The 26,227-nt window shown below is 37.5% G+C and overlaps 1 protein-coding gene across 1 annotated transcript in view; it reads left to right on the top strand.

Moving 5' to 3' along the window:
• CNBD1 (cyclic nucleotide binding domain containing 1) overlaps positions 1-26,227 on the top strand; it is a 501,194-nt gene that overhangs the window by 291,871 nt on the left and 183,096 nt on the right. Inside the window, exons 7-8 of the mRNA XM_027560651.1 lie at positions 13,305-13,323; positions 18,974-18,981. Coding sequence (XP_027416452.1) covers positions 13,305-13,323; positions 18,974-18,981 — 27 coding nt within the window. The remainder of the gene's footprint in view (positions 1-13,304; positions 13,324-18,973; positions 18,982-26,227) is intronic.

The following is a 26,227-nucleotide window of genomic DNA, read 5'->3' as shown; positions in this document are numbered from 1 at the left end:
CAAGGGATTTCTGTCTATTAATTTTATATCCCAAAAATTTACTATATTTATTGATTTAGGCTAGTAATTTCCTGGTGGCATCTTTAGGGTTTCCTGTGCATAGAATCATGTCATCAGCAAATGAGGGTTTTATTTCTTCTTTTCAGCCTGTATTCCTTTTATTTCTTTTTCTCATGTGATTTCTGTGACTAGGACTTCCAAAAATATATTAAATGATAGTGGCGAGAGTGGGTACCCTTGTCTTGCTCCTGATTTTGGAGGAAATGCTTCCAGGTTTTCACCATTGAGAATGTTTGCTGTGGGTTTGTCATAGATGGCCTTTATTATGTCGAGGTAGGTTCCTTCTGTGCCTCCTTTCTGAAGAGTTATTATAAATAGGTGTTGAATTTTGTCAAACGTTTTCTCTGCATCTGTTGAGATGATCGTATGATATTTATCTTTCATTGTATTAATATAGTTAACACAATGATTGATTTGTATATATATTAAAGAACCCTTATATCCCAGGGATAAACTCCACTTGCTCGATTCCTTTAATGTGTTGCTGGGTTCTGTTTACTAGAATTTTGTTAAGGATTTTTGCATCTTTGTTCATCAGTGATATGGTCTGTGATTTTCTTTTTTTGTGTATGGTATCTTTGTCTGGTTCTGGTATCAGGAGGATGGTGGCCTCCTAGAATGAGTTTGGGAGTTTTCTTTCCTCTGCAATTTTCTGGAAGAGTTTGAGCAGGATAGGTGTTACCTCTTCTCTAAACATTTAGAATTCACCTGTGAAGCCATCTGGTCTCAAGGTTTTATTTTGTGAAAGATTTTTGATCACAGATTTTATTTCATTGCCTGTGATTGGTATGTTCATATTTTCTATTTCTTCCTGTTTCAATCTTGGAAGGTTGTAGTTTTCTAAGAATTTACTCATTTATTTTAGATTGTCCATTTTATTGGCGTATAGTTGCTTGTAATAGTCTTTTATGATCCTTTATATTTCTGCATTGTCTATTGTAATGTCTCCTTTTTCATTTCTAATTTTATTGATAAAAGTCTTCTCTCCCTTTTCTTCTTGATGGGTCTGGCTAATGGTTTGTCAATTTTATCTTCTCAAAGAACCAGCTTTAAGTTTCATTGATCTTTGCTATTGTCTCCTTCATTTATTTTTTAACTTATAACCACTCTGATTTTTATGATTTATTTCCTTCTACTAACTTTGTTTTTGTTGTTCTTTTTCTAGTTGCTTTAGGTGTAAGGTTTAGCTTATTTGTTTGATGTTTTTCTTGTTTCTCTAGGTAGGCTTGTATTAGGATATGGATTGTAAACTTGCCTCTGAGCATTGCTTTTACTGTATCCAATATGTTTTGAATTGTGTTCATCATCCTGTTTCTGGCATAGACTATGGGTTTAATAAACAAGAGTGTATTATGTGGTGTTGGAGAAGACTCTTGGGAGTCCCTTGGACTGCGAGGAGATCCAACCAGTCCATTCTGAAGGAGATCAGCCCTGGGATTTCTTTGAAAGGAATGATGCTAAAGCTGAAACTCCAGTACTTTAGCCACCTCATGCGAAGAGTTGACTCATTGGAAAAGACTCTGATGCTGGGAGGGATTGGGGGCAAGAGGAGAAGAGGACGACAGAGGATGAGATGGCTGGATGGCATCACTGACTCGATGAACGTGAATCTCAGTGAACTCTGGGAGTTGGTGATGGACAGGGAGGCCTGGCGTGCTGCGATTCATGGGGTCGCAAAGAGTGGGACACGACTGAGCGACTGATCTGATCTGAGTGTGTTATTATTATTGGGTTTCCCTTGTGGCTCAGCTGGTAAAGAATCTGCCTGCAATGCAGGAGACCTGGGTTTGATCCCTGGGTTGGGAAGATCCTTGGAGAAGGGAAAATCTACCCACTCCAGTATTCTGGCCTGGAGAATTCCATGGACTGTATAGTCCATGGGGTCACAAAAAGTTGGCCATGACTGAGCGCTTTCATTTTCATCATTACTGTTAATGTAATTGCATCAGATTAAGAACAAAATATTAAGAATATTGATGCATACTTCAGGATAATTAACTCTCCTCCAACTTTTACCATGGCTGTTAGGCTGGAGTCAATCCTTATCCTAAACACTTCCTAAAAGTTTTCCACCAAATTAAATCCTACTGGAAACATCATTTCTCAGGTATGATACATTCCATCGGTCTTCAGCAGCAGTGAGTTTACTCATTGTGTCAGGAACTAGGTATTTTCATTCCCACTTGAGAATCTCTGCTTCTTGAGTAGCATTTTCAGGAGCTATAATCTTGGGAGGAGAAGCTTATATACATTATGGAGACATTCTGTTTTTCCCTATCCTCTCCTTCCTTGCCTCCAAATCACGTCACAGATCTTCCTTCCTGTGTTCCCATTTGTATTGAGGCAGGTTCCTAGCATGTACTACCTAACTTTAGTAGTTAACTCATTAGGAATTTGCTTCTTATTCATTGGTTAGACCATCGGGTCAGATCAGTCAGTCAGTTGTGTCTGACTCTTTGCAACCCCATGAATCGCAGCATGCCAGGCCTCTCTGTCCATCACCAACTCCAGGATTTCACTGAGAACTCACATCCATCGAGTCAGTGATGCCATCCAGCCATCTCATCCTCTGTCGTCCCCTTCTCCTCTTGCCCCCAAATCCTTCTGAGCATCAGAGTCTTTTCCAATGAGTCAACTCTTCACATGAGGTGGCCAAAGTACTGGAGTTTCAGCTTTAGCATCATTCCTTCCAAAGAAATCCCAGGGCTGATCTCCTTCAGAATGGACTGGTTGGATCTCCTTGCAGTCCAAGGGACTCTCAAGAGTCTTCTCCAACACCACAGTTCAAAGGCATCAATTCTTCGGCCCTCAGCCTTCTTCACAGTCCAACTCTCACATCCATACATGACCACAGGAAAAACCATAGCCTTGACTAGACGAATGAAAGCTTAATCAGTCTTCTAACAGGGATATCTGGCTAACCCATGATCTTGAAACTCACATTTGTCCTTGTTTGCTCTGGTTATTCTGTATTGCCATCATTGCTAATTAATGTGTCCTTTCTGTCCACAATTTAGTTTTACTATTTCTAGTTATCTATATATCTAGTTACAGCTGTCTATCACAATCTCCAAAATTCCATTTCACTACTTACCAAATAGAATTATATACCTCAATGCTGTAGACCCTTGTATGCTTGCCAGAATGCATCAGTCTGTCTCTCAGTCACATCCAACTCTTTGCGACCCCATGGACTGCAGCACGCCAGGCCTCCCTGTCCATCAACAACTCCCAGAGTTTGCTCAAACCCATGTTCATCGATTTGGTGATGCCATCCAACCATCTCATCCTCTGTCATCCCCTTCTCCTCCCGCCTTCAAACTTTCCCAGCATCAGGATCTTTTCCAATAAGTCAGTTCTTCACATCAGGTGGCCAAAGTGTTGGAAATTCAGCCTCAGCATCAGTCCTTCCAATGAGTATTCAAGACTGATTTCCTTTAAGATGGACTGGTTTGATCACCAGATGTATAGGATAGTCTTACACAACCATATTAAGAAGAAAGTGCACAGTTAGAGACAGAAGGTAAAGAATAAGGGAAATTCTAAGTGCAGTTTGAAGTAATGAAAATTATGATACAAAAGCACAGAGTTTGATATGAAACAATCATAGGCTTGAATCCTGACCCTGCTGTTTACTAGCCATTTGTTCCATTATTTTTCTAAAGCTCTATTTCTGTGTTTGTAAAACAGATTTAGAGGTAGTGATAGTATTATTAATATCCTCTTCTTACTACTCTTCTGAAGATTAAATAAGATGATTGATGAAACTGCTTTCCACAAAAAAAGGGCTCAATACATTTCTGTTATAACTATTGCATAATAGTAACAGATTTAAATTGCCAAATAAACTTTACAGGGAGCAATTACTATTTAAGTTTAAAGCAAAGAGTAGTAGTATTAAAACAAAGAGAGTAGTCAACAGATAAAGAAAGTAGTTTGAAATGATTAGATTAGAAATGGATAGAATAAATTAGGGAAGGCATTCTCTGTGTTTATAAAGAGCTGCTAAGAAAATAGAATCAAAATCCACAAAGTATTTTTGTGTGTGTGTATCAATGAATAAACCTCATGACTAAATAAACACATCTGAGGGCATATTTTGGTAATAATTCTAAAGATAGTTAGGAGAGTAGAAGATCTTGAATTTGGGGTTTAAGGAGTTTGTATTTACTTGAACACTGTGTGAAATCATATACATTGGTTTATACCCACAACAGCATTCAACACAATAATTTAGATGTGGTATATTTTTGAAAAAATAACAATAGAAGTATTCTTCATGGTGTCTGGTAGATGAAAAAAGAAGGATAATTAGATGATCACTACTATGGTATTAGAATAATGTATAATATAGTGATATTATGACAGCTGAAGTACACAGTGATTAAAATTGTATACCTTTGTCATTCAAATACTTTAAATAATGTAATACCAGTACCAGTGCATGCATACAGGAAACAAAATGATATTTATTTGCAATCATTTCGGGAGCTATAATTGTATCATTTATATTCTTGCTAAAATTAGAAAAAGCAATGGGTCTGCCTTTTTTTTTTAATTGAATACATTGGGTAACCAGAGGTAATAAGCACATGTACATAATTTAATTGCTCACTGAATAAATTTAACTACTGATATTTATGTTAAATATTGGATTTCCCTGTAGCTCAAAGGTAAAGAATCTGCCTGCAATGGAGGAGACCCGGGTTTGATCCTTGGGCTGGGAAGATCCTCTGGAGAAGGGAATGGCAACCCACTCCAGTATGCTTGCCTGGAGAATCCCATGAACAGAGGAGCCTGGCAGGCTACAGTTCATGGGGTCGAAAAGAGTCAGACACGACAGAGTGACTAACACTTCACTTCATATTAAATATTGATTAATTCCTATTTTAATAGGAATATATCCCCTCTCGGAGGACTACTTTCTTGGCCTTTATCAGTTGCTAGCTAGTCAGTCAATAACAAATTGTGCGAGTGAGGATTAGGAGGTAAGGATGGGGACAGAGGTCGGAATTGGTAAAACAAATTTGTTGCTAAAATGCATGTGTCCTTAAAGTAGAGCAAGCATATTCTGAGCAAGTTAATCACTTGATCGTTGAATCCTGAGTTTTCAGTCTCCCAACTACTAAATAGTTCTAATCTGTGTTAGCAGCAAAGATTGTGTCTTTCTTATATCTGAGGGTAATTAAGCCATGAGGCTCTTATTCATACTGTCCAAAACATTTCAAGCTTCATCAGATATTTGTATAAATTTGGGGGGACTTCAGAAGCAGTGATAAATGGTTGTTCCCACTGGAGAAATAATACATCATTTTAATATGATAGTTGAATAGCAATTTCATCTCTAGATCCAGAATAAAGCTCAACCAATATTTTCAAATGGTAATTTATTCCAAATAATTTTAAGCTATAGGGCAAGCAGAATATTGGGATATCCTGAAGACTAAAACAAAGTCATGTTTGATAAGCATAAAGAATTTCAGGATATTTAATTTCCAGGTCTCCAGATTTCTGAAAGTAAAGGTTGCCTGATCTTCCAGGTATGCTGTTCTCTAAGCTGGTTGTCTTCCTTTTACTGCCTCTCCATATCAAAATACTTGTCAGGGATACATTCTTCATCCAGAATTCTGATCCCCTCCTTCTCTTATTTCATTCATTTAGGGATGGTCTTAGATGGTTTTCTGCTATCTTAGAGGTTGGTCTTTCTGAACCCCTGTCTCAACTCTGCATGTTAAGGTGACTTCCTTGAGGTTGGGGAGTTTATATTTCTCTGTTGCCTAGCATTCCATAAACTTTTAAGGTGTTCAATAAGAATAAATCAAATTTAACTTGTATGTACTGCTACTGTTTTTACAGATTACATTTATTTTATCTAAATTTAAAATATGTGCAGTATTTTGTTCTTGAAATGTTAAATATTAGATTATTTAAAAGTTAAAAACCAAAAAGTCAGTGAAAAAAGATGGGAACTTAACATACAATTGTTTCTCCAATCATTAAAAAATTCAACATAAATAGCTTGTGATGGATTTAAAACATGAAGGTATTTCTTATCATGTAGAGACCTTCTATTTTCACAGTTAAAATATGTGGTATAACTAAAAATTAACCTTAAATCATAGAAAACAAACTATTGTTTGAAAATAAGTTAGAAAAAGTAAAAATTATGCTGCCTATATGATATTTTTAATTATGATAGTATGATGACACATTTATAGAAGACTTACTTGGGAAATACAGAACAAAGTAGCATACATTTTTGCTATATATTATAATTATTTTTAGTAGATAAATTAAGATTTTTAGTTAGAGTTTCAATACCAAACTCTCAAAGATTAGTAGAATAAATAGAAAAGAAGGAAATAGTAGGCTTGAAAAGCACTATGAGCAAATTCAACATAATTAAAATTTATACAGTTTTCACAAAACAGCAAGATACAAATTCTATTTAAGTTCCCACAAACTATAAATCAAGAGACACTGGAATATATACAGGAACAGAAAACAATGTAAAATTTCATCATCTAAAGTTATTATGTTAGAAATCAATATCAAAGATATCTGAAAATAATCTTCATATTTTCACATGCGGTGTGACATTTACCAAGAGAAATCTTTGACTTAGTCATTGAAAGCATCAGTAAACTTAAAAAACTGAAAAACACATAGGGCGGTTGCAGAGAAGAAAGCACTGAAATGAGAAATTAATGTCAGATACTTTAAAACCCCATGTGTTTGGAAATTAAATGTCCAGTTTTAAATGATAGGCTAAGAAGCCATAACAAGGAAAATTAGAAAATATTTGTAACAGTAAAAATGAAAAGAAAATTTATCAGAATTTGTTGACTTCAGCTAAAGCTGCTCAATGCAACTAAACAGAATGTGGAATCTTGAATAAAGTGTGAAAACAAATAATGGACAGTAACATAAAATTTTGTGAAATTTGAACAAAATCTGTACTTTAGTTAGTAATACTGTGTCATATCCTTTTTTTTTTTTTTTTTTTTTTACAACACAGTATTTCTTTATATTCTCAGAACTGGATTACAAGTTTCAAACCTCTTTCAATTATTTTCTTAAATGACTAAGATAATAAGCTTTCTAGATTTTAGCAGTAATACTAGATGCCAGAATAAATGGAAATATATCAAAATTTTGAGTAAATATAAATTAGAAATCTGACATTCTATTCATACTTATTCAGACAAGTGGAACCACATGTGATAGATTTTTGTTAGGCAAAAATATATGCTACCTAAAAAGTATGTTTTTTAAATACATTAAAAGTTTTTCTACTACATTTGAGAAAAAAACATCAAAAATGAGACAGAAAACTTGGAAAACATTAACTAAATTAAATGAGAGTGTGGAAAATTAAATTTAAAGAGTGAAACAAACTAGATAAGAATAAAGGTTATCATATAGTCCAGTCATTTTTAAACATGGCTGCTCATTAGAATCAACCTGGGGTGTTGGAGAAAAAACAATACTTGAGCATTTGCATTTTTTCAAAAAATTCCAGGATAATTCTTATATGCATCTGGATTTTAAAAAATGATTACTGATTTTCCTATTAAATGTTAGCTTTAGTGATATAGAATTCTATCATTTTCTACTGACAAATCATGATACGATGGTATTAAAATGAGTAATAGTTACTTAGTTACAGTAGAAAAATATGTTTTACCAGTTTTCACAATCAACAGACAAAAAATAAAAGACAATTACATTTGAAAGTCATATCAGAAACATGACTAACCTAACAATATAAAATAATTACATACAATTTGGGAGGTTGGGTAGAGTGATGTGTTAGGTGAAAGTGTATACATGCACACGTTTTCATGCATCCAACCAGTCTTTGTCTTTTGGTTGGTACATTTAATCAATTTTCATTTAGGTGATTATTGATATGAATGGTCCTATTTCCATTTCTTAATTGTTCTGGGTTTATTTTTTGTAGGTCTTTTTCTTCTTTTGTGTTTCCTGTCTAGAGAGGTTCCTTTAGCAATTGTTGCAAAGCTGGTTTGATGGCACTGAATTCTATTAATTTTTGCTTGTTTGTAATGCTTTTGATTTCTCTATCAAATCGGAATAAAAGTCCTGCTTGGTAAAGTATTCCTGGTTGTAATTTCTTCCTTCTCATCACTTTAAATATATCGTGCCATTTTCTTTTGGCTTGTAGACTTTCCATTGAGAAATCAACTAATAACTTTATGGGAGTTCCCTTGTATATTATTTGTCTATTTTCTCCTGTTGCTTTTAATATTTTAACTGTGGTTTATTATTGTTGTTCAGTCACTAAGTCATGTCCAACTCTTAGTGACCCCATGGACTGTAGCGTACCAAGCTTCCCTGTCCTTCACTATCTCCTGGACTTTCCTCAGACCCATGTCCATTGAGTAGGTGATGCTATCAAACCATCTCATCCTCTGTTACCCTCTTCTCCTCTTGCCTTCAATCTTTCCCAGCAGCAGGGTCTTTTCCAGTGAGGCAGGTCTTTGGAACAGGTTGCCAAAGGATTGGAGCTTCAGCTTTAGCATCAGTCCTTCCAGCGAATATTCAGGGTTGATTTCCTTTAGGATGGACTAGTTTGATCTTGCTGTCCAAGGGACTCTCAAGAGTTCTCCTACAGACTTTTGTCAACAAAGTGATGACTCTGGATTTTAATACACTGTCTAGGTTTGTCATAGTTTTTCTCTCAAGGAGCAAGTGTCTTTTAATTTCATGGCTGCAGTCATCATCCCCAGTGATTTTGGAGCCCTAGAAAATAAAACCTGTCACTGTTTCCACTTTTCCCCCTTTTATTTGCCATAAAATAATGGGACCAGATGCTATGATCTTAGTTTTTGATGCTGAGTTTCAAGCCAGCTTTTTCACTCTCCTCTTTCACCCTCAGGAAAGGATTCTTTAGTTCCTCTTTGCTTTTTGCCATTAGAGTGGTATCATCTGCATATCCCAGGTTGTTGATATTTTTCCCAGCAATCTTGATTCCAGCCTGTGATCCAGCCTGACATTTTGCATGATGTGGCTTCCCTTGAAGCTCAGTCAGTAAAGAATCTGCCTGCAATGCAGGGGGCCTGGGTTTGATTCCTGGGTTGGGAAGATTCCTTGGAGAAGGAAATGTCAACCCACTCCAGTATTCTTGCCTGGAGAACCCCATGGATAGAAGATCCACCACCACCACCACCACTCTGCATATAAGTTAACTAAGCAGGGTGAAGATATCCAGCCTTAATGTACTCCTTTCTCAACTGAACCAGTCCATTGTTCCATGCCCAGTTCTAACTGCTCTTTCTTGACCTGCATACGGGTTTCTCAGGAGGCAGGTGAGGTGGGCTGGTATTCCCATCTCTTAAAGAATTTTCCACAGTTTGCTGTGATCCATAGTCAGAGGCTTTAGTGTAGTCAATGAAACAGAAGATGTTTTCTGGAATTCTTTAGCTCTTTCTATGATCTAATGGATGTTGACAATTTGACCTCTGGCTCCTCTGCCTTTTCTAAATCATCTGGAAGTTTTCAGTTCAAGTACTGTTGAAACCTCGCTGGAAGGATATTGAGCATTGCTTTGCTGACATGTGAAATGAATACAACTGTATGGTAGTTTGAACATTCTTTGATATTGCCCTTCTTTGCAGTTGAAATAAAAACTGACCTTTGCCAGTCCTGTGGCCACTGCTAGGTTTTCCAAATTTTCTGGCATACTGAATGAGGCATTTTAACAGCATCATCTTTTAAGATTTGAAATAGCGCAGATGGAATTCCATAGCCTCCTCTGTCTTTGTTCATGGTAATGCGTCCTCAGGCTCACTTGACTTCACAGGATGTATGGCTCTAGGTGGGTGACCACACCATCACGGCTAGCCAGATCATTGGCTTTTTGTACAGTTCTGTGTATTCTTGCCACCTCTTCTTAATCTCCTCTGCTTCTGTTGGGTCCTTGCCATTTTGGTGCTGCCATTCTTAGAATGCTGCCTTTCTCCCTCAGTTGTTTTCACTCTTCCAGACATGGGGTGGCACAGCACGTGTCCTTTCATTAGTGGAGAAAACATTTCCACAAAAAGCCCAGATGGCACAAACCTCCACTCCTGTCTCACTGGCAAGACAGGGTCATAGGTCCGTGGTCTGAATGTTTGTATTCTCTTAAAATGCTATGGTTTTTCCTGTGGTCATGTATGGATGTGAGAGTTGGACTGTGAAGAAGGCTGAGCGCCGAAGAATTGATGCTTGTGAACTGTGGTGTTGGAGAAGACTCTTGAGAGTCCCTTGGACTGCAAGGAGATCCAACCAGTCCATTCTGAAGGAGATCAGCCCTGGGATTTCTTTGGAGGGAACGATGCTAAAACTGAAACTCCAGTACTTTGGCCACCTCATGCGAAGAGCTGACTCATTGGAAAAGACTCTAATGCTGGGAGGGATTGGGGGCAGGAGGAGAAGGGGATGACAGAGGATGAGATAGTTGGATGGCATCACTGACTTGATGGACGTGAGTCTGAATGAACTCTGGGAGTTGGTGATGGACAGGGAGGCCTGGCGTGCTGCGATTCATGGGGTTGCAAAGAGTCGGACACGACTGAGAGACTGAACTGAACTGAAAATGCATATGCTGAAATATTAACACCCAGGGTGATGGTATTAAGAAGTAGGGCCTTTAGGTTATAAGAGTAGAGCACTTTGAATGATACTGAGCCTGTAAAAGTGGCTTGGAGAGACCTCTCAACTGTCTTCTATCATATGAGAATACAAGAATTTTGCAACCTAGAAGAAGGCTTTCACTGCCATGCTTGCACCTTGATCTCAGACTTTCAGCTTCCAGAACTATGGGCAATGTCTCTTCTTTAAAAGCCACACAGTCTGTGGCATTTTGTTACAGCAGCCTGATGGACTAAGACAGTCCACCTTTCAACTCAGAATTGATAAGAGTGAATTTATCACCCTATTAGCCTAGAACAATCAGCCTTCAGCACCATGGGCTTAATCCATGATCCCCAGGCACTTTGAAACCTCATGCCTTAAAGAAACCAGGTTTCTGTTAGCAAGTAAGGCAGGAGAGTGGAAGTGCTGTTGAACAGATGTATATATTTCTGACACAAAATTCTCAGAAGTTAGTTTGGGATTATGCAAAACCTTTTAATAATTCTGTTGTGGTTTAGTCACTAAGTTGTGTCCGACTCTTTTGCGACTCCATGTACTGCAGCCCACCGGGCTCCTCTGTCCATGGGATTTCCCAAGCAAGGATGCTAAATAGACATAGATACCATACATAGACAAAGTTCTCCATGAAGACAAGACCCTTGAGACCATTAGTGTAATTTCAGTACCTTCATTTTTGTGGTGTTGTCTTCCTGATATTTTGAGCATTGACCATGACTGGTGCCTTTGTAATACGAGATTTTTTTTTCTTAGGAACTGAAATGACCGCTTCTGTCTAGGCGCAAGTTAGCATTTATTCTTTCCGAATGTTATGGTGCATCTCTACAGCAGATGGCCGGAAATGTGTTCAATCACACAATTTTTCTAACTATACTCTTTGGTCATTTGAAGACCACCATATACAATCAGAAGTTTGGGATATAATCCTTCATGCTCCCCATGTGGACTTGTTCCCATCTCTTACATCAACAACTTCTATACTTTTCTTTCTAATATTACACCTTGAATAAGTTTTCTTTGCAGAAACTATTTCTCAATTGGTGATTTGAAAATGATCCTTGTGGAATCCATTTTGATTAAAACATTTGATTAGCAGATTCACGTATTTCCACATAAATTGATAATAATGTGAGTATATTTTATGGAAGAACAAACACATAAAGACATTTAAATTAGATTAAGTCCCTGGTGTGCCTCCTGACATTCATTTCTAGTTTTTCTATGCTCTTATAACCAGAGTTATATTCATTTTTATGACAACTATGGTGATAGAGGGAGGCCTGGTGTGCTGCGATTCATGGGGTTGCAAAGAGTTGGACACAACTGAATGACTGAACTGAACTGAAGTGGTGGTTCAATTGTGGTTCAAGATATACCAGATTTTACAAAGGAAAAAGGAAAAGGCTTTTTCTTTGCATTCTTACTTAAACATGAAACAAAGTATACTTTTTCATTTTATCCAATTCTATGAAATTGATTCACTATTTAATATCAATGATAGTTGACTTTCAATATTTTGTTATTATAATGAGTTTTAACATTATTCAAAATCAATTATGTTTTTATTTCAACTATTATATGTACACAAAGAAAGACAATTTCATAGCTACACTCTGTAAATATCTTATAATCAGAAAAGCAATTAACTATTTTACCTAGAGAATAAGTTAATAGAAGCACATAATTTATTCTTTCACTGGTTATTTTAATACTGTTAATTCAACAAACCTTAATTAAGCATCCGTGTTGTGTGTGTACTGACTGCTGAGTATTGAGAAAATAAAAATGAGTTCAATTTTTGTTGTTGTTCTCAAATTTGAAGTCTAATATGCAATATTCATAAAACTTTCTTACATGTTATGGAGAACCGCAAGCTTAGAGGAACATTTCTTGCCTCTAAAGAAATAATTTATAATTATTTTAATAATTATTTTATATTTATTTATAATTTGACTGGGTGCTCAATATATGTACACATAGAAATTATATGACAACATGAGATAATCTTTATGGAGTGCTAAATTAACTGGGACAAAGAAGTTCTACAGCATTTCAGAGGCAGGGTAGACACTATGGGTTTAATGTCAAATAATGCTTGTTGAGAAGGAGGAATTTGTGATAACTTTTAAAAGATAAGATTTGATTATAAAGTAAGGGAGAGGGCACATATTTTGTGTGTGTGTGAAGAATCCTGTTTTGAGCAATGATTTAGATATGAAAATAAACACATACTTGGCAGCTGTGAAGTTTAGAAAATTCAGTGGTAAATGGATAAAGGGCAGAGCTAAAGAAGGAGTAAATAGAAAGTGAAAAGGTAAGACTAAGCCAGATGTCCAAGGGCATCTAAATGATAAGCTGAAAAGTTAACAAGGCAACAAAGTTTGGACAGTTATCCTTCTCCCTTACTCCCCAGAGTCACCTTCTATCCTTCTATCCTTTACTTTTCACCCCAAGGCTAGCTTGTAGGGATTAAATCCAAGGGCTCTTTTGCCCACTGGCCTGCAATTGGATTCAATCCGTGGAGACCAGAAAGAGCAGGAGAGTGGAGGTCAGAGTATTTGTTCCTGATTCCCACTCTGCAGTGTCAGTAGCTGAGGCTCCCATCTGAAGGTCACAGTGCATTTCAGTGGACCTCTCCACACACACATTTCACCTAGTCTTCAGGGGCTCAGAATGCCTGTGCACATCTTTCATAGCCCCTGGATAATACATACTCACATTTGATCTCCCTATATCCTAATAAGTAGTTTCTTCATTCAATTCTTTTCATATTACTGTGGTATTTCACCCCTGACTGATAAAGAGGTAAATATGGAAGTAATTGTTTCAGAAATATTAATATTATGGCAGGGAATCAGAAATAGATCAGCAAACTAGAACTATGGAGAGAATTAATGAACAGAATTAAGCACCCAGGGGGCAAATTCAGGTAATGAAAATACATGAATACTATTAAAGTAGTAATGATGAAAGTTATGGACAATAAAGATGATAACAGCATGTTAAACATGGATTGAACAGTCATGAGAATTGCAAGCATATGAAAATTAAAAGGGAATAAGAATTTGCTTAAATACAGATGTTAGCAACTGAAAGATTTTGTGTCATCAATAAAAACATTTTATCATACATAAAACAAAATAGAGAAAAGATCTCTAAATTAGGCTAGACATTTACTTTATGAATTTTACATGTGTTTTATTTATGGAGACGTGTGATTACTATTACAGATATAAGTCAGAAATGGAGACCAGTGTAGGAATGTTACAAATAGTGATGATATCATGTCATTAGTGTTGAGTTCTAAGATATCAGAGTTATCTAACGTGTAGAGCAGAGATCTGAGAACGAATCACTTGGAAATGCTCCCACTCACCCAGTGTGAGCAGAAAGAGGACGCAGTCAAAGAAACAGAGAAAAAAAATTCCAGAGATAGATGGAAAATGGCCCAGAGACTAAAATTAAAAATAAATAGATAAATAAACCCCAATTTCTGTATTGAGTACCTTATCCAGATTATTTAACTAAATTAATTTCTGTTATAATCAATGATCAATAACATATACTATAATCAAATTATTATATGACTTTTTCTCTTAGAAGAAGTAAAAATAATTATTTTTCTTCCTGGTTATATTCCAATGACCAGTTTTTTAAAAAAATCTCTGCTGCATTGAATAAGCAGATAATTTACTATCTGATCCTATATGTATTAATTATGGCTTAATCATCTACAGTCCAAGCAGGGATTGTAGATTGTATTATAGGCCATAGTGATGCAATCATATTCTGCAGAAGAAAAGGCTCTACCATTTTTTTTTTATTCACCCAGTTGTGTTCGACTCTTTGTGACTCCATGGACTGTGGTTTCTGTCCATGGAATTCTCCAGGCAAGAATGCTGGAACGGGTTGCCATTTCTTTCTCCAAGTTACCATATAGGTTAACACTGATTTTACCTTTTAATTTCATTCAACCAAGGATTAATAGTCACAAATGTATTTTAAAATCTACAGAAGAGAAGAAATATGTTAAATGTGGAAAGAATTAATGTCTAATGACCTGGGATATAATCCTTGTCTTATTACTTTTGAGCTACAGGAATCTAGGGAAAAGTCACTTAAAACTCTTGAACAGTAGCTAGATGTCATCTATTTCACAGAGAGGTAGAAAGTAAGCAAGGGTAGTTCTACATGTGAGGAGCTGGGAAGTCACCACTCTTTCCTTGAAAGTAAAAAAGTGTACAAACTGTAATATCTACAACTCTTCTTGTATCCATAAAAAAAGAGAGGGCATAGGACAGACAACAGCCTGCAAGATTGAAAACAGATAAATACAGTGAGTCAGGGTTTACCAGAAATGAGGCTCAGGAGTCGAAACTTCTTTGGGAACCAGTGCTAGGGTACAAAAATATGAACTCTGACAAATTGTTGGAAGCCTCGTATAGACAACTCAGTTAAAATCTTCAGAGGAACTCAGTCTTCAGTTTAGTTCAGTTGCCCAGTCATGTCTTTGCGACCCCATGAATCGCAGCACACCAGGCCTCCCTGTCCATCACCAACTCCCGGAGTTCACTGAGACTCACCTCCATCGAGTCAGTGATGTCACCCAGCCATCTCATCCTCTGTCATCCCCTTCTCCTCCTGCCCCCAATCCCTCCTAGCATCACAGTCTTTTCCAATGAGTCAACTCTTCGCATGAGGTGGCCAAAGTACTGGAGTTTCAGCTTCAGCATCATTCCCTCCAAAGAAATCCCAGGGCTGATCTCCTTCAGAATGGACTGGTTGGATGTCCTTGCAGTCCAAGGGACTCTCAAGAGTCTTCTCCAACACCACAGTTCAAAAGCATCAATTTTTTGGCGCTCAGCCTTCTTCACAGTCCAACTCTCACATCCATACATGACCACAGGAAAAACCATAGCCTTGACTAAATGGACCTTTGTTGGCAAATAATGTCTCTGCTTTTGAATATGCTGTCTAGGTTGGTCATAACTTTTATTCCAAGGAGTAAGCATCTTTTAATTTCATGGCTATAGTCACCATCTGTAGTGATTTTGGAGCCCCCAAAAATAAAGTCTGACACTGTTTCCACTGTTTCCCCATCTATTTCCCATGAAGTGACGGGACCAGATGCCATGATCTTCGTTTTCTGAATGTTGAGCTTTAAGCCAACTTTTTTACTCTCCACTTTCACTTTCATCAACTCAGTCTTAGGGGGGCCTTTATAACATTGTAAGATTTACCTCCAGGATCTTGCCTAGGTTTTTCATAGTAAGTATCAGAGAAAAATCTCCTTGGGCTTCTGGTCAGGGGAGAAGCCATTTTTAAATACACCACAGCACTCTGCTCTTCTTAACAAAGCCTGACCTTAGGGAAAACTGGTTAACCAGAGCCTAACCTGATGGAGTTTTATTGGAGTATAACTGAATTGGGAAAAGGGAAATATCCAATCTAGCCCAGCCTAGCCATCTTGTTCCATATAAGTGGGAAGAAAAACCCTAAGAAACACTTGTGAAATTCACAACCCAAGGGCACAGGCTTTCTAAAAGACTGACACATTCACAGCCTACAGACTGTAGAATGCCTCCTCTCTCCCAAACCTCACCACCACATTACTAAGGGTCTTTTTACATCATATCCTTTTACCCATTTCATCATGTCTGGGCATCAAGAGAAAAAAAATTGCAAAGAGACAAAATATAATATAAAAAGCGTCAGAACCAGACATGAGAAGAATGGTGAAATTATCAGACTAATAATTTAAAGCAATGCTAAGGGCTCTAATGGATAAAATAGACAGCATGTAAGAATATACGGACAATGTAAGAATATATGGACAATGTAAGCAGAGAGATGGAAATCACCAGAAAGAAACAGAAAGAAACATTAGGGGTCAAAACATTGTAATAGAAATCAAGAATGTTCTTGATAGGCTTAGGAGACTAGACATGGCTGAGGAAAGAATCTCTTTTTGTTATCTTATTAGAAATCTACAAAATTGAAAAGCAAAGAGAACAAAGACTCAAAACAAAACAAACAAAAGAACAAAATATTCAAAGACTATGGGACAACTACAAAATATGCAATACATATACAATGGAAATAATAGGAGAACAAAAAGAGAAAGGAACAGAAGGCATATTGAAGCAATGAGTGAAAACCACAGATCCAGAATCTCAGAGAACACCAAGCAAGATAAATACCCTCCCACACACACAAAAAAGACAAACAAAAGCAAACAAGCTTTACACATTGGCATTCTATTTTCACGCTACAGAAAATGAAAGATAAAGAAATTCTGAAAAGAGCCCTGGTGTGTGAGGAACCTTATGTATATAGAGGGATAAATAATTTCATCTGACTTTTTGGAAGCCACAGAAGCAAGAGGGGAGTGAAGTGAAATGTTGAAAGTGTTGAGAGAAAAAAAAACCTACTGATCTATAATTCTGTACACCGGAAAATTATCCTTCAAAAATAAAGGAGAAATAAAGACTTTAGAAGACAAATGAAAATTGAAGGAATTTATTGCTGATATACCTCTTTTGTAATAAATCTTGAGAAACTTTTCAGAGAGGAAGGAAATAATATAGGTCATAAACCTGAATCAACATAGAAGCAAGGAATATCATTGGGGAAGAAATGAGTGAAAGTTTATCTGTTTATCCCACTAAACAGATATAAGGCATGAATTTCTCCTTTCACAATTCCTTTTCAACATTGTATTGATAGCCCTTGTTAATTCAATAAGGCAAGAATAAAGAATAAAAGTTATACAGGTTGGGATAAAGGAAGTAAAAATGTGCTTATTACAGGTGACATGATTATATATAAAAATCTGAGAGAATAGACAGAAATATCTCCAAGAATTTATAATAATATAACAAGGTCACAGAATACAAGGTTAATTTTAAAAGTCAATCACTTTCTTATGTATCAACAGTGAACAAATGGAAATTGAAATTAAAAACACAAAACCATTTATGTTAGCATTTTCAAAATGAATTATTTAGGTATAAATTTAACAAAATATATACAAGATCTGTGGGGAAGGAAATGGCAAGCCACTCCAGTATTCTTGCCTGGGAAATCCCATAAACAGAGGAGCCTGGAGGGCCACAGTCAACAGGGTTGCAGTGAGTTGGGCATGACTTAGCAAGTAAACTACCATCACGTACAAAATTTATATGAGCAAACTACAAACTCTGATTACAATTAAAAGAGGCTTACTCCTTGGGAGGAAAGTTATGACCAACCTAGACAGCATATTAAAAAGCAGAGACATTATTTTGCCAAAAAAGGTCCATCTAGTCAAGGCTATGGTTTTTCCAGTGGTCATGTATGCATGTGAGAGATGGACTATAAAGAAAGCTGAGCACCGGAGAATTGATGCTTTTGAACTGTGGTGTTGGAGAAGACTCTTGAGAGTCCCTTGGACTGCAAGGAGATCCAACCAGTCCATCCTAAAGGAGATCAGTCCTGGGTGTTCATGGGACGGACTGATGTTGAAGCTGAAGCCCCAGTACTTTGGCCACCTGATGCGAAGAGCTGACTCATTGGAAAAGACCCTGATGCTGGGAAAGATTGAGGGCTGGAGGAGAAGGGGATGACAGAGGATGAGATGGTTGGATGGTATAACTGACTCGATGGACATGAGTTTGAGTAAACTCCAGGAGTTGGTGACGGACAGGAAGGCCTGGCATGCTGCCGTCCATGAGGTCTCAAAGAGTCAGACACGACTGAGCAACTGAACTAAACTAAACTCTGATGAATTAAATCAAAGAACTAAATAAATGCAGAGATAGTATGTTCACTATATGAGGCCTCAGTATTGTTGAGATATCACTTCTTCTCACTTGATCTGTATATTCAATGCAATCCCGACCAGATTGCCAGGGAGTTATTCTATAGATGTAAACAAAATGGGGCTTCTCTGGTGGCTCAGATGGTAAAGAACTCACCTGCCATGCGGATTCCTGGGTTCATCCCTGGGTTGGGAAGATCCCCCAGAGGAAGGCATGGCAACCACTCAGTATTCTTGCTTGGAGACTCCCCATGGACAGAGGAGCCTGGCGGGCTACAGTCTATGGGACTGCAAAGAGTTGCACACGACTGAAGCAACTAAGCACGCAAAAACAAAATGATTCTAAATTTTATAAAGAGGTAAAAGCCAAGAATAGCCAACACAATATTGAAGGAGAAGAAGAAAGCTGGAGAATTGATGTAACCCAACTTCAAGATTTACCGTAAAGCCACAGTAATAAAGACAGTATGGTGTTGGTGAAAGAAAAGACAAATAGATCTGTGGGAGAAACTAGAGAGTTCAGAAATAGAGCCCATAAATATGCTCATCTAATCTTTGACAGTGGAGCAAAATCAGTATAAAACAGCAAAGATAGCCTCTTCAACAAATGGTGCTGAAACAACTGGATATCCTCTATCAAAACTAGGAATGCAGACATAGACATTGCTGTTCTTCAGTCATTCAGTTCAGTCAGTCACTCAGTCGTGTCCGACTCTTTGCAACCCCATGAACTGCAGTACGACAGGCCTCCCTGTCAATCACCAACTCCCGGAGCCTACCCAAACCCATGTCCATTGAGTAAGTTATGCCATCCAACCATCTCATCCTCTGTCATCCCCTTCTCCTCCTGCCCTCAATCTTTCCCAGCATCAGGGTCTTTTCCAATGAGTCAGCTCTTCACATCAGGTGGCCAAAGTATTGGAGCTTCAGCTTCAACATCAGTCCGTCCCATCAACACCCAGGACTGATCTCCTTTAGGATGGACTGGTTGGATCTCCTTGCAGTCCAAGGGACTCTCAAGAGTCTTCTCCAACACCACAGTTCAAAAGCATCTTCAGTGCTCAGCGTTATGCTCCAACTCTCATATCCATACATGACTACTGGAAAAACCAAAGCCTTGACTAGATGGACCTTTGTTGGCAAAGTAATGTCTCTGCTTTTTAATATGCTGTCTAGGTTTATCATTGGAGAAGGCAATGGCACCCCACTCCAGTACTCTTGCCTGGAAAATCCCATGGATGGAGGAGCCTGGTAGGCTGCAGTCCATGGGGTCACTAAGAGTTGGGCACAACTGAGTGACTTCACTTTCACTTTTCACTTTCATGCATTGGAGAAGGAAATGGCAACCCAATCCAGTGTTCTTGCCTGGAGAATCCCAGGGACGGGGGAGCCTGGTGGGCTGCCGTCTATGGGGTCACACAGAGTCGGACACGACTGAAGCGACTTAGCAGCAGCAGCAGCAGGTTGATCATAGCTTTTCTTTCAAGGAGGAAGCTTCTTGTAATTTCATTAACGTCCCCCACTATTGTTGTGTTACTGTTAGTTTTTCCCTTTATCTTTTTTAGTATTTGCCTTACATATTGAAGTACTCCAATGTTGGGTACATATATATTTATAATTGTTATATCTTCTTTGACAGTGCCTTCTTAGATACAACACCTTCATAGATACAAGCTATGAAAGAAATAATCTATAGGCTATATTTCAGTAAAATGAAAAACTTCTGCTCTGCAAAAGATAACGTCAAGAGAATGAAAAGACAAATCACACACAAAAGCTACATTAGCTACATCTGGTAATGGTCAGTTCAAAATATAGAAAGAACTCTTCAAACTCAATAACAAGAAAATAACCGGATTAAAAAATACACCAAAGACCTTAACACCTCACTAAAGAAGACATACAGATAACAAATAAGCATACAGAAAGATATTCCACATCATATGTGAAGAAGGAAAATGGAAATTAAAACAACAATAAGATAGCACTACATACTTATTCACAGAGCCAAAATCTGGAATGCTGACACTACCAAATATTGGTGAGTGTGTGAATTAACAGTAATTTTCATTCATTGCTGATGGGGCTGCAAAGTTGTTTAACCACTTTGGAAAACTCTTTGGTGATTTCTTACACTAAGTATATTCTTACTATATGATTCAGCAATTGTGTCCCTTGGTATTTACCCAAAGGAAATGAAAACATGTAAACACAAAACCCTGCATGCATATTTGTAGTAGTTTTATTGATAATTGCCCAAAATTGAAAGGAATAAAATGTGCTTTAGTAGGTAAATGGTTAAACAAACTGTGGCATATCCAGACAATGGAGTATTATTCAGTGATAAAAAGAAATGGGCTATTAAGCCATGATCACACATGGAAGAAGCTTGAATGCATATTGCTAAGTGAAAGAAGTCAAAGTGAGGATTACAACAGTATGCATTCTGGGAAAGACAAAATTATGGAGACATTTTAAAAAGTCAGTGGTTGTCAGGGATGGTGGTGAGAGGGGAAAAGATGAATAGGAAGAGCCCGTTCCTAAGAGGACTTTTAGGGCAGTAAACGTATTCTATGATCTAACGATAGATTTACGGTATTATACATTTGACCAAACCCTTAGAATGAACAACCACACTGTACACTTTGGACTGCAGGTGATTATGTGTCAACTCAGGTTCACCTTTGCTAAGAAATACATCCCGTTGGTGAGTGATGTTGGTAATGGGGGAGGGTATGCATATTTTGGAGCAGAGGTTATATGGTACATCTCTACCTTCTCAATTGTACTATAACCTAAAGTGGCTCTAAAAAATAAAGCTGTAGAAAAGGTATTTGGGACACAACAATTGTGACCCATGGAGCCAAGGGACCATCTGAAGTTGGTGAGGAGGATGGGGGAATAGGGATGAGGCATGGAACGTTTTAAGAGAAATCTACAGGAAATCAGAGTTAGAAGGGATACGGAATAAACTCTGTGCATGTTCACAATTTATTGAGTAGGTATAACTTTATTTACTGTTAATGACTTGATCTAATTACATCTTTGCAAGAAAGTCAAGCTGTGCAGTAAAGGGAGAATTAATGATTACATTTATTGAGCAAAAGGATCAGAGAAATAAGAAGTCACTCAGGATGGAATTGGGAATTTTAAATTTTTGAAAAATCTATAAGTGCAATTAGTTATTTAAAAAGTATTGAAATGAATATCTATGGTTATAATTTTTCAGCATTCCTTCTCCTCGCCTGCTCTGTGCCTGGTCTGTGCATTCACAGGGAGCATAAAGGAGTCTATGGTTATAATTTTTCAGCATTCCTTCTCCTCGCCTGCTCTGTGCCTGGTCTGTGTATTCACAGGGAGCATAAAGGAGTGATTGGACCAGCTCAGGCTCTGGAGCCAGCCTGCCTGAGTCCCAGGGCCGCCTCTGCCACTTAATAGCTCTGTGATCTTGGGAGGCTTACTCAGCCTTCTTAATCTCACTTTTGTCACTTTGAAAATGAGTATAGTAATAAACTCATATCATAGGGCTATTATGAGAATTCAAAGAGCTAATATTTGTCAGGTCTTGAGTCCACCGTCTTGTATCAGGAAGCAGTTTATGTCTTTATTAAATAGAAAAATCAAAACGGACTGCTGTTGCAAGATTAATGTACTTAATAACTATCTATTCTCTTATAATATAATCAGTAGCTATAAAAATATAGTATAACATTTGAATCCGAGTGATTGAGCAGCCTCACTCAGTCCCAGACTGCTGTGCAAGTTGCTAATGGTAAAGTTCCTCCCCATTATAGTTGCTGTACATCTCCTGATATTTATTTTCTTTTCAACAAATCCATCCTTCTTGCCCTCTTTGAGCCAAGAGTTTTGACTACTAATATTCTTCCTTTCCATGTCTAAAAATCAGTAATTTTAAAACAAATAAACAAACCAAAACCAACAAAAATCATTTTTATTTGGTTCAGTGCAGCAGACTTTTTTGACACTAGCATCATAAATCTTTAAAGTGTTAGAGATTCTTGACAGCTTGGGAAAGCACATAGTAATACATTTTTTGAAGTTTGCCTTATGTTTTGCTAGAAGTTCCTTTAGCAGATTGCCTTCTATAGCATGCTGTTTTCCCCAAGAGTTATTTAGTTCTTCCCCTTTTTTCCAGGGCTTCCCTGGTGGCTCACACAATAAAGAGTCTGCCTGCAACGCAAGAGACCCAGGTTTGACCCCTGGGTCGGGAAGATCCCCTGGAGAAGGGAATGGCTACCTACTCCAACATTCTTGCCTGGAGAATTCTATGGACAGTGCAGCCTGGCGGGCTACAGTCCATGCGGTCACAAAAGACTCAAACATGACTGAGTGACTAACATTTTCACCTTTCCCCTTTGTTCAAGCAAAAGCCACCCCGATGTTTTATTCAAATGTACTTCGACATTTCAATTCACCCTTCTTTGTAATATTGTTTTCTTACTATAGGACTTCCTACTATATCACTTGAAAGTATTTGAAATTCAACAACCAACTATTTGAGATTGTTTTGCCAAAAGTTTTAGTTTCATTTTGGGTTTGAAGGTTCATTAACAAAAGAAGCCACAGGTTACAACAAATAAGCAATTTAATTTTTTTATAGAAGAGTTATTTGATGTAGTTTCAATATATAGTTATTAAAATTAAAGAAATAGCAGCAATAGAGAGAAGTAACAGCATATACATCACCAAATTGAGCCGGCACCTACATCCAGACTTGAACAGGGCTAGGATGTCCCACATTAACAGTAATATGGAGTCTCAGCTGGAAAAGGGTTCCAGTGCATCCACCCCACGGGCAAGACTTTAAATTCCAGTTTGGGGAGCTCCCCTTATATTCCCAGACCACAAACTGATGGCTACAAGTTGAATGTTGAAAATTATAACTACAGATATTCATTTTCATGCTTATTCTTTTAAAATAACTAATTGCACTTACAGATTTTTCAAATCGTCATCAGTCTGCACGCCAAAATGCAGCTCTGGTTCTACTTTAACTTTTACAATGCTGTTTCATCTTGTGAGTCATGAGACTTCTTAGACCCTCGGGGGTTGGCCAGACCTCCAGGGGCTCAGAAATGACAAGACTCACTCCCTCACTTACCTAAAGTGCTGCCTGACTTGCTGGTAACAATTGGTGTGGTTGTGAGCAGGCAAGTAGTCCAGGTACTGTCCAGGCAGGTCAGAAGCAGGTCAGAAGCCTGCTCTCCTGCTTCTGAAGCCTGAACAAGACTACCTCCATTTTAACTTCTCTATCAGATACGTATCTAAGTACAGATATACTGTGAAGACCAGAACCCTTTTTTTCCCCTCCTGTGGGAATAGGTTTGAGCATGAAAAGCCCCTTGGTAACTGGTGCATCCCTCATAGACTCATCACTGCCACACGTGTGAGTACATCACAGGCCTGTGGTTTGCTCTGTCTGTTTCCAATGCCAAAGACTCAAGTACGTTTAGGCACAGTCCAAGAACTATGCTTTATCCCTAGTCAATTATTTATTAAGCACAGTAACGAAGATGGCTGAATATTATGTTTTAACTATATTATTAAAAGATAAAAAATTAGAATCAGAAAGTCAAAAGCTTTCTAATTGAGTTCCAGGATAGGTCCCCTCCCCTTTAATAAAATTACTTTTCAATTATGGATTTAATTATTTTACTTCCTTTCCCTGCTTTTAAGAACCCCATTAACACGGTCTTTTCTAGTGAGTCAGTTCTTTGCATCAGGTGGCCAAAGTATTGGAGTTTCAGCTTCAGCATCAGTCCTTCCAATGAATATTCAGGACTGATTTGCTTTAAGATGGACTGGTTGGATCTCCTTGCAGTCCAAGGGACTCTCAAGAATTTTTCCAACACCACAGTTCAAAAGCATCAATTCTTCGGTGCTCAGCCTTCTTTATGGTCCACCTCTCACATCCACATGTGACTACTGGAAAAATCATAGCTTTGACTATACAGACCTTTGTCAGCAAAATAATGTCTCTGCTTTTTAATATACTGTCTAGGTTGGTCATAGCTTTTTTTCCAAGGAACAAGTGTCTTTTAATTTTAGGGTTGCAGTCACTATCTGCAGTGACAGCCACTAAATGACCTGCAAAACTAAAAATATTTGCTTTCTAGTACACTATAAAAAAGGTTTGCCAGTCCCTTCTCTAAATTGAAAATACTAAAGAACTGACTAAACTGTAATAGAACATTATTGTAAATACCTTGTGGATTTAAAAATAAAGAATTCACAGAATTACAGGAAATAATCAGAAAATGCCATTAATAAAACAACAAGAGAAATATAACAAAATTTTTGTTGCAGTACTTTTTAAAGGACGGTGTACATATTCATTAAAAGGTACTAGAGAAATGTTCATGGACAGGACCATTCAATATTTTAAGATGACAAGTCTCCCAAATGATCTATAAATTTCAAGGAATTCCAGTGGGGAAAAAAATCAAGTATCTTTGTGGATAGTGACAAATTTATTTTAAAAATTATACTAAAGAGCAAAAGGCTAAGAATAGTGTGCTGCTGCTGCTGCTGCTAAGTCACTTCAGTTGTGTCCAACTCTGTGCGACCCCATGGACTGCAGCCTACCAGGCTTCTCCATCCATGGTATTCTCCAGGCAAGAACACTGGAGTGGGTTGCCATTTCCTTCTCCAATGCATGAAAGTGGAAAGTGAAAGTGAAGTCGCTCAGTCGTGTCTGACTCTTAGCGACCCCATGGACTGCAGCCTACCAGGCTCCTCCATCCATGGGATTTTCCAGGCAAGAGTACTGGAGTGGGGTGCCATTGCTTTCTCCAAGAATAGTGTACATATGTCCAAAGAAGACACTTTGAAAAGGGGGATTTTTCTTACCAGATAGCAAGATACCAAGACTTAAAATAAGCTACATAATCAATATAGTGTTTTTATAGCAAAATAGTGGGTCATAGATGAACACAGTGGCAGCCAGAGAATTCAAAATTAGGTGCAGATGTATGAGCTCTCATGAGAAACAATGTCACAAAGAGCAGTGGGGATAATCAAGACTATGAGCTAAGACAATTGGTTATCTACATGGATAGAAAATATAAAATTGCATGTTTGCTTCCCATTATACGTAAAAATAACTTCAGATCACAGGCTTAATTGCAAAAGGGATAAGCTCAAATATTTTAGAAGATGGTGTGACAGAATTTTTTTCATGATACCATGTTAGCAAATGCTTAAGTATTTTTTAAATGAGATTCTTATAGAACTAAACTATAAGAATATATGGTTAAAGTCAAGAACTTTTTAATCATCTCTTGATACCCTAAGTAAATGAAGAGACAAATATACATTGAAAAAAGATACCTTCAACATACAGAAAAGGCAAAGAACTAATGTCTGAAATACATAATGATCCACAAATCTAAAAGGAAAATATAATAAAAATACAAAACATATAAATCAATCTTTCACAGAAGAGAAACTATGAATTAAATGTAAAGCAAATGAAAAGTTGCTCCACCATTTCATCAATCTAGGAAATACACAGTAGGTACATTTTACATTTAAAGGTCACTACATCTAAATAACAAAAAGTACTACAATCAGTAGTGTATGCTGAGTCACGTCAGTCATGCCTGAGTCTTTGCGACTCTATGGACAATAGCCCACCAGGCTCCTCTGCCCATGGGATTCTTCACGCGAAAACACGGGAGTGAGTTGCGATTCCCT

Source organism: Bos indicus x Bos taurus, chromosome 14 (genome assembly GCF_003369695.1).
Source record: "Bos indicus x Bos taurus breed Angus x Brahman F1 hybrid chromosome 14, Bos_hybrid_MaternalHap_v2.0, whole genome shotgun sequence".
Lineage (NCBI taxonomy): Eukaryota > Metazoa > Chordata > Mammalia > Artiodactyla > Bovidae > Bos > Bos indicus x Bos taurus.
The sequence above is the reverse complement of the archived record's forward strand: the minus strand, read 5'-3'. Positions and strand labels throughout refer to the sequence as shown.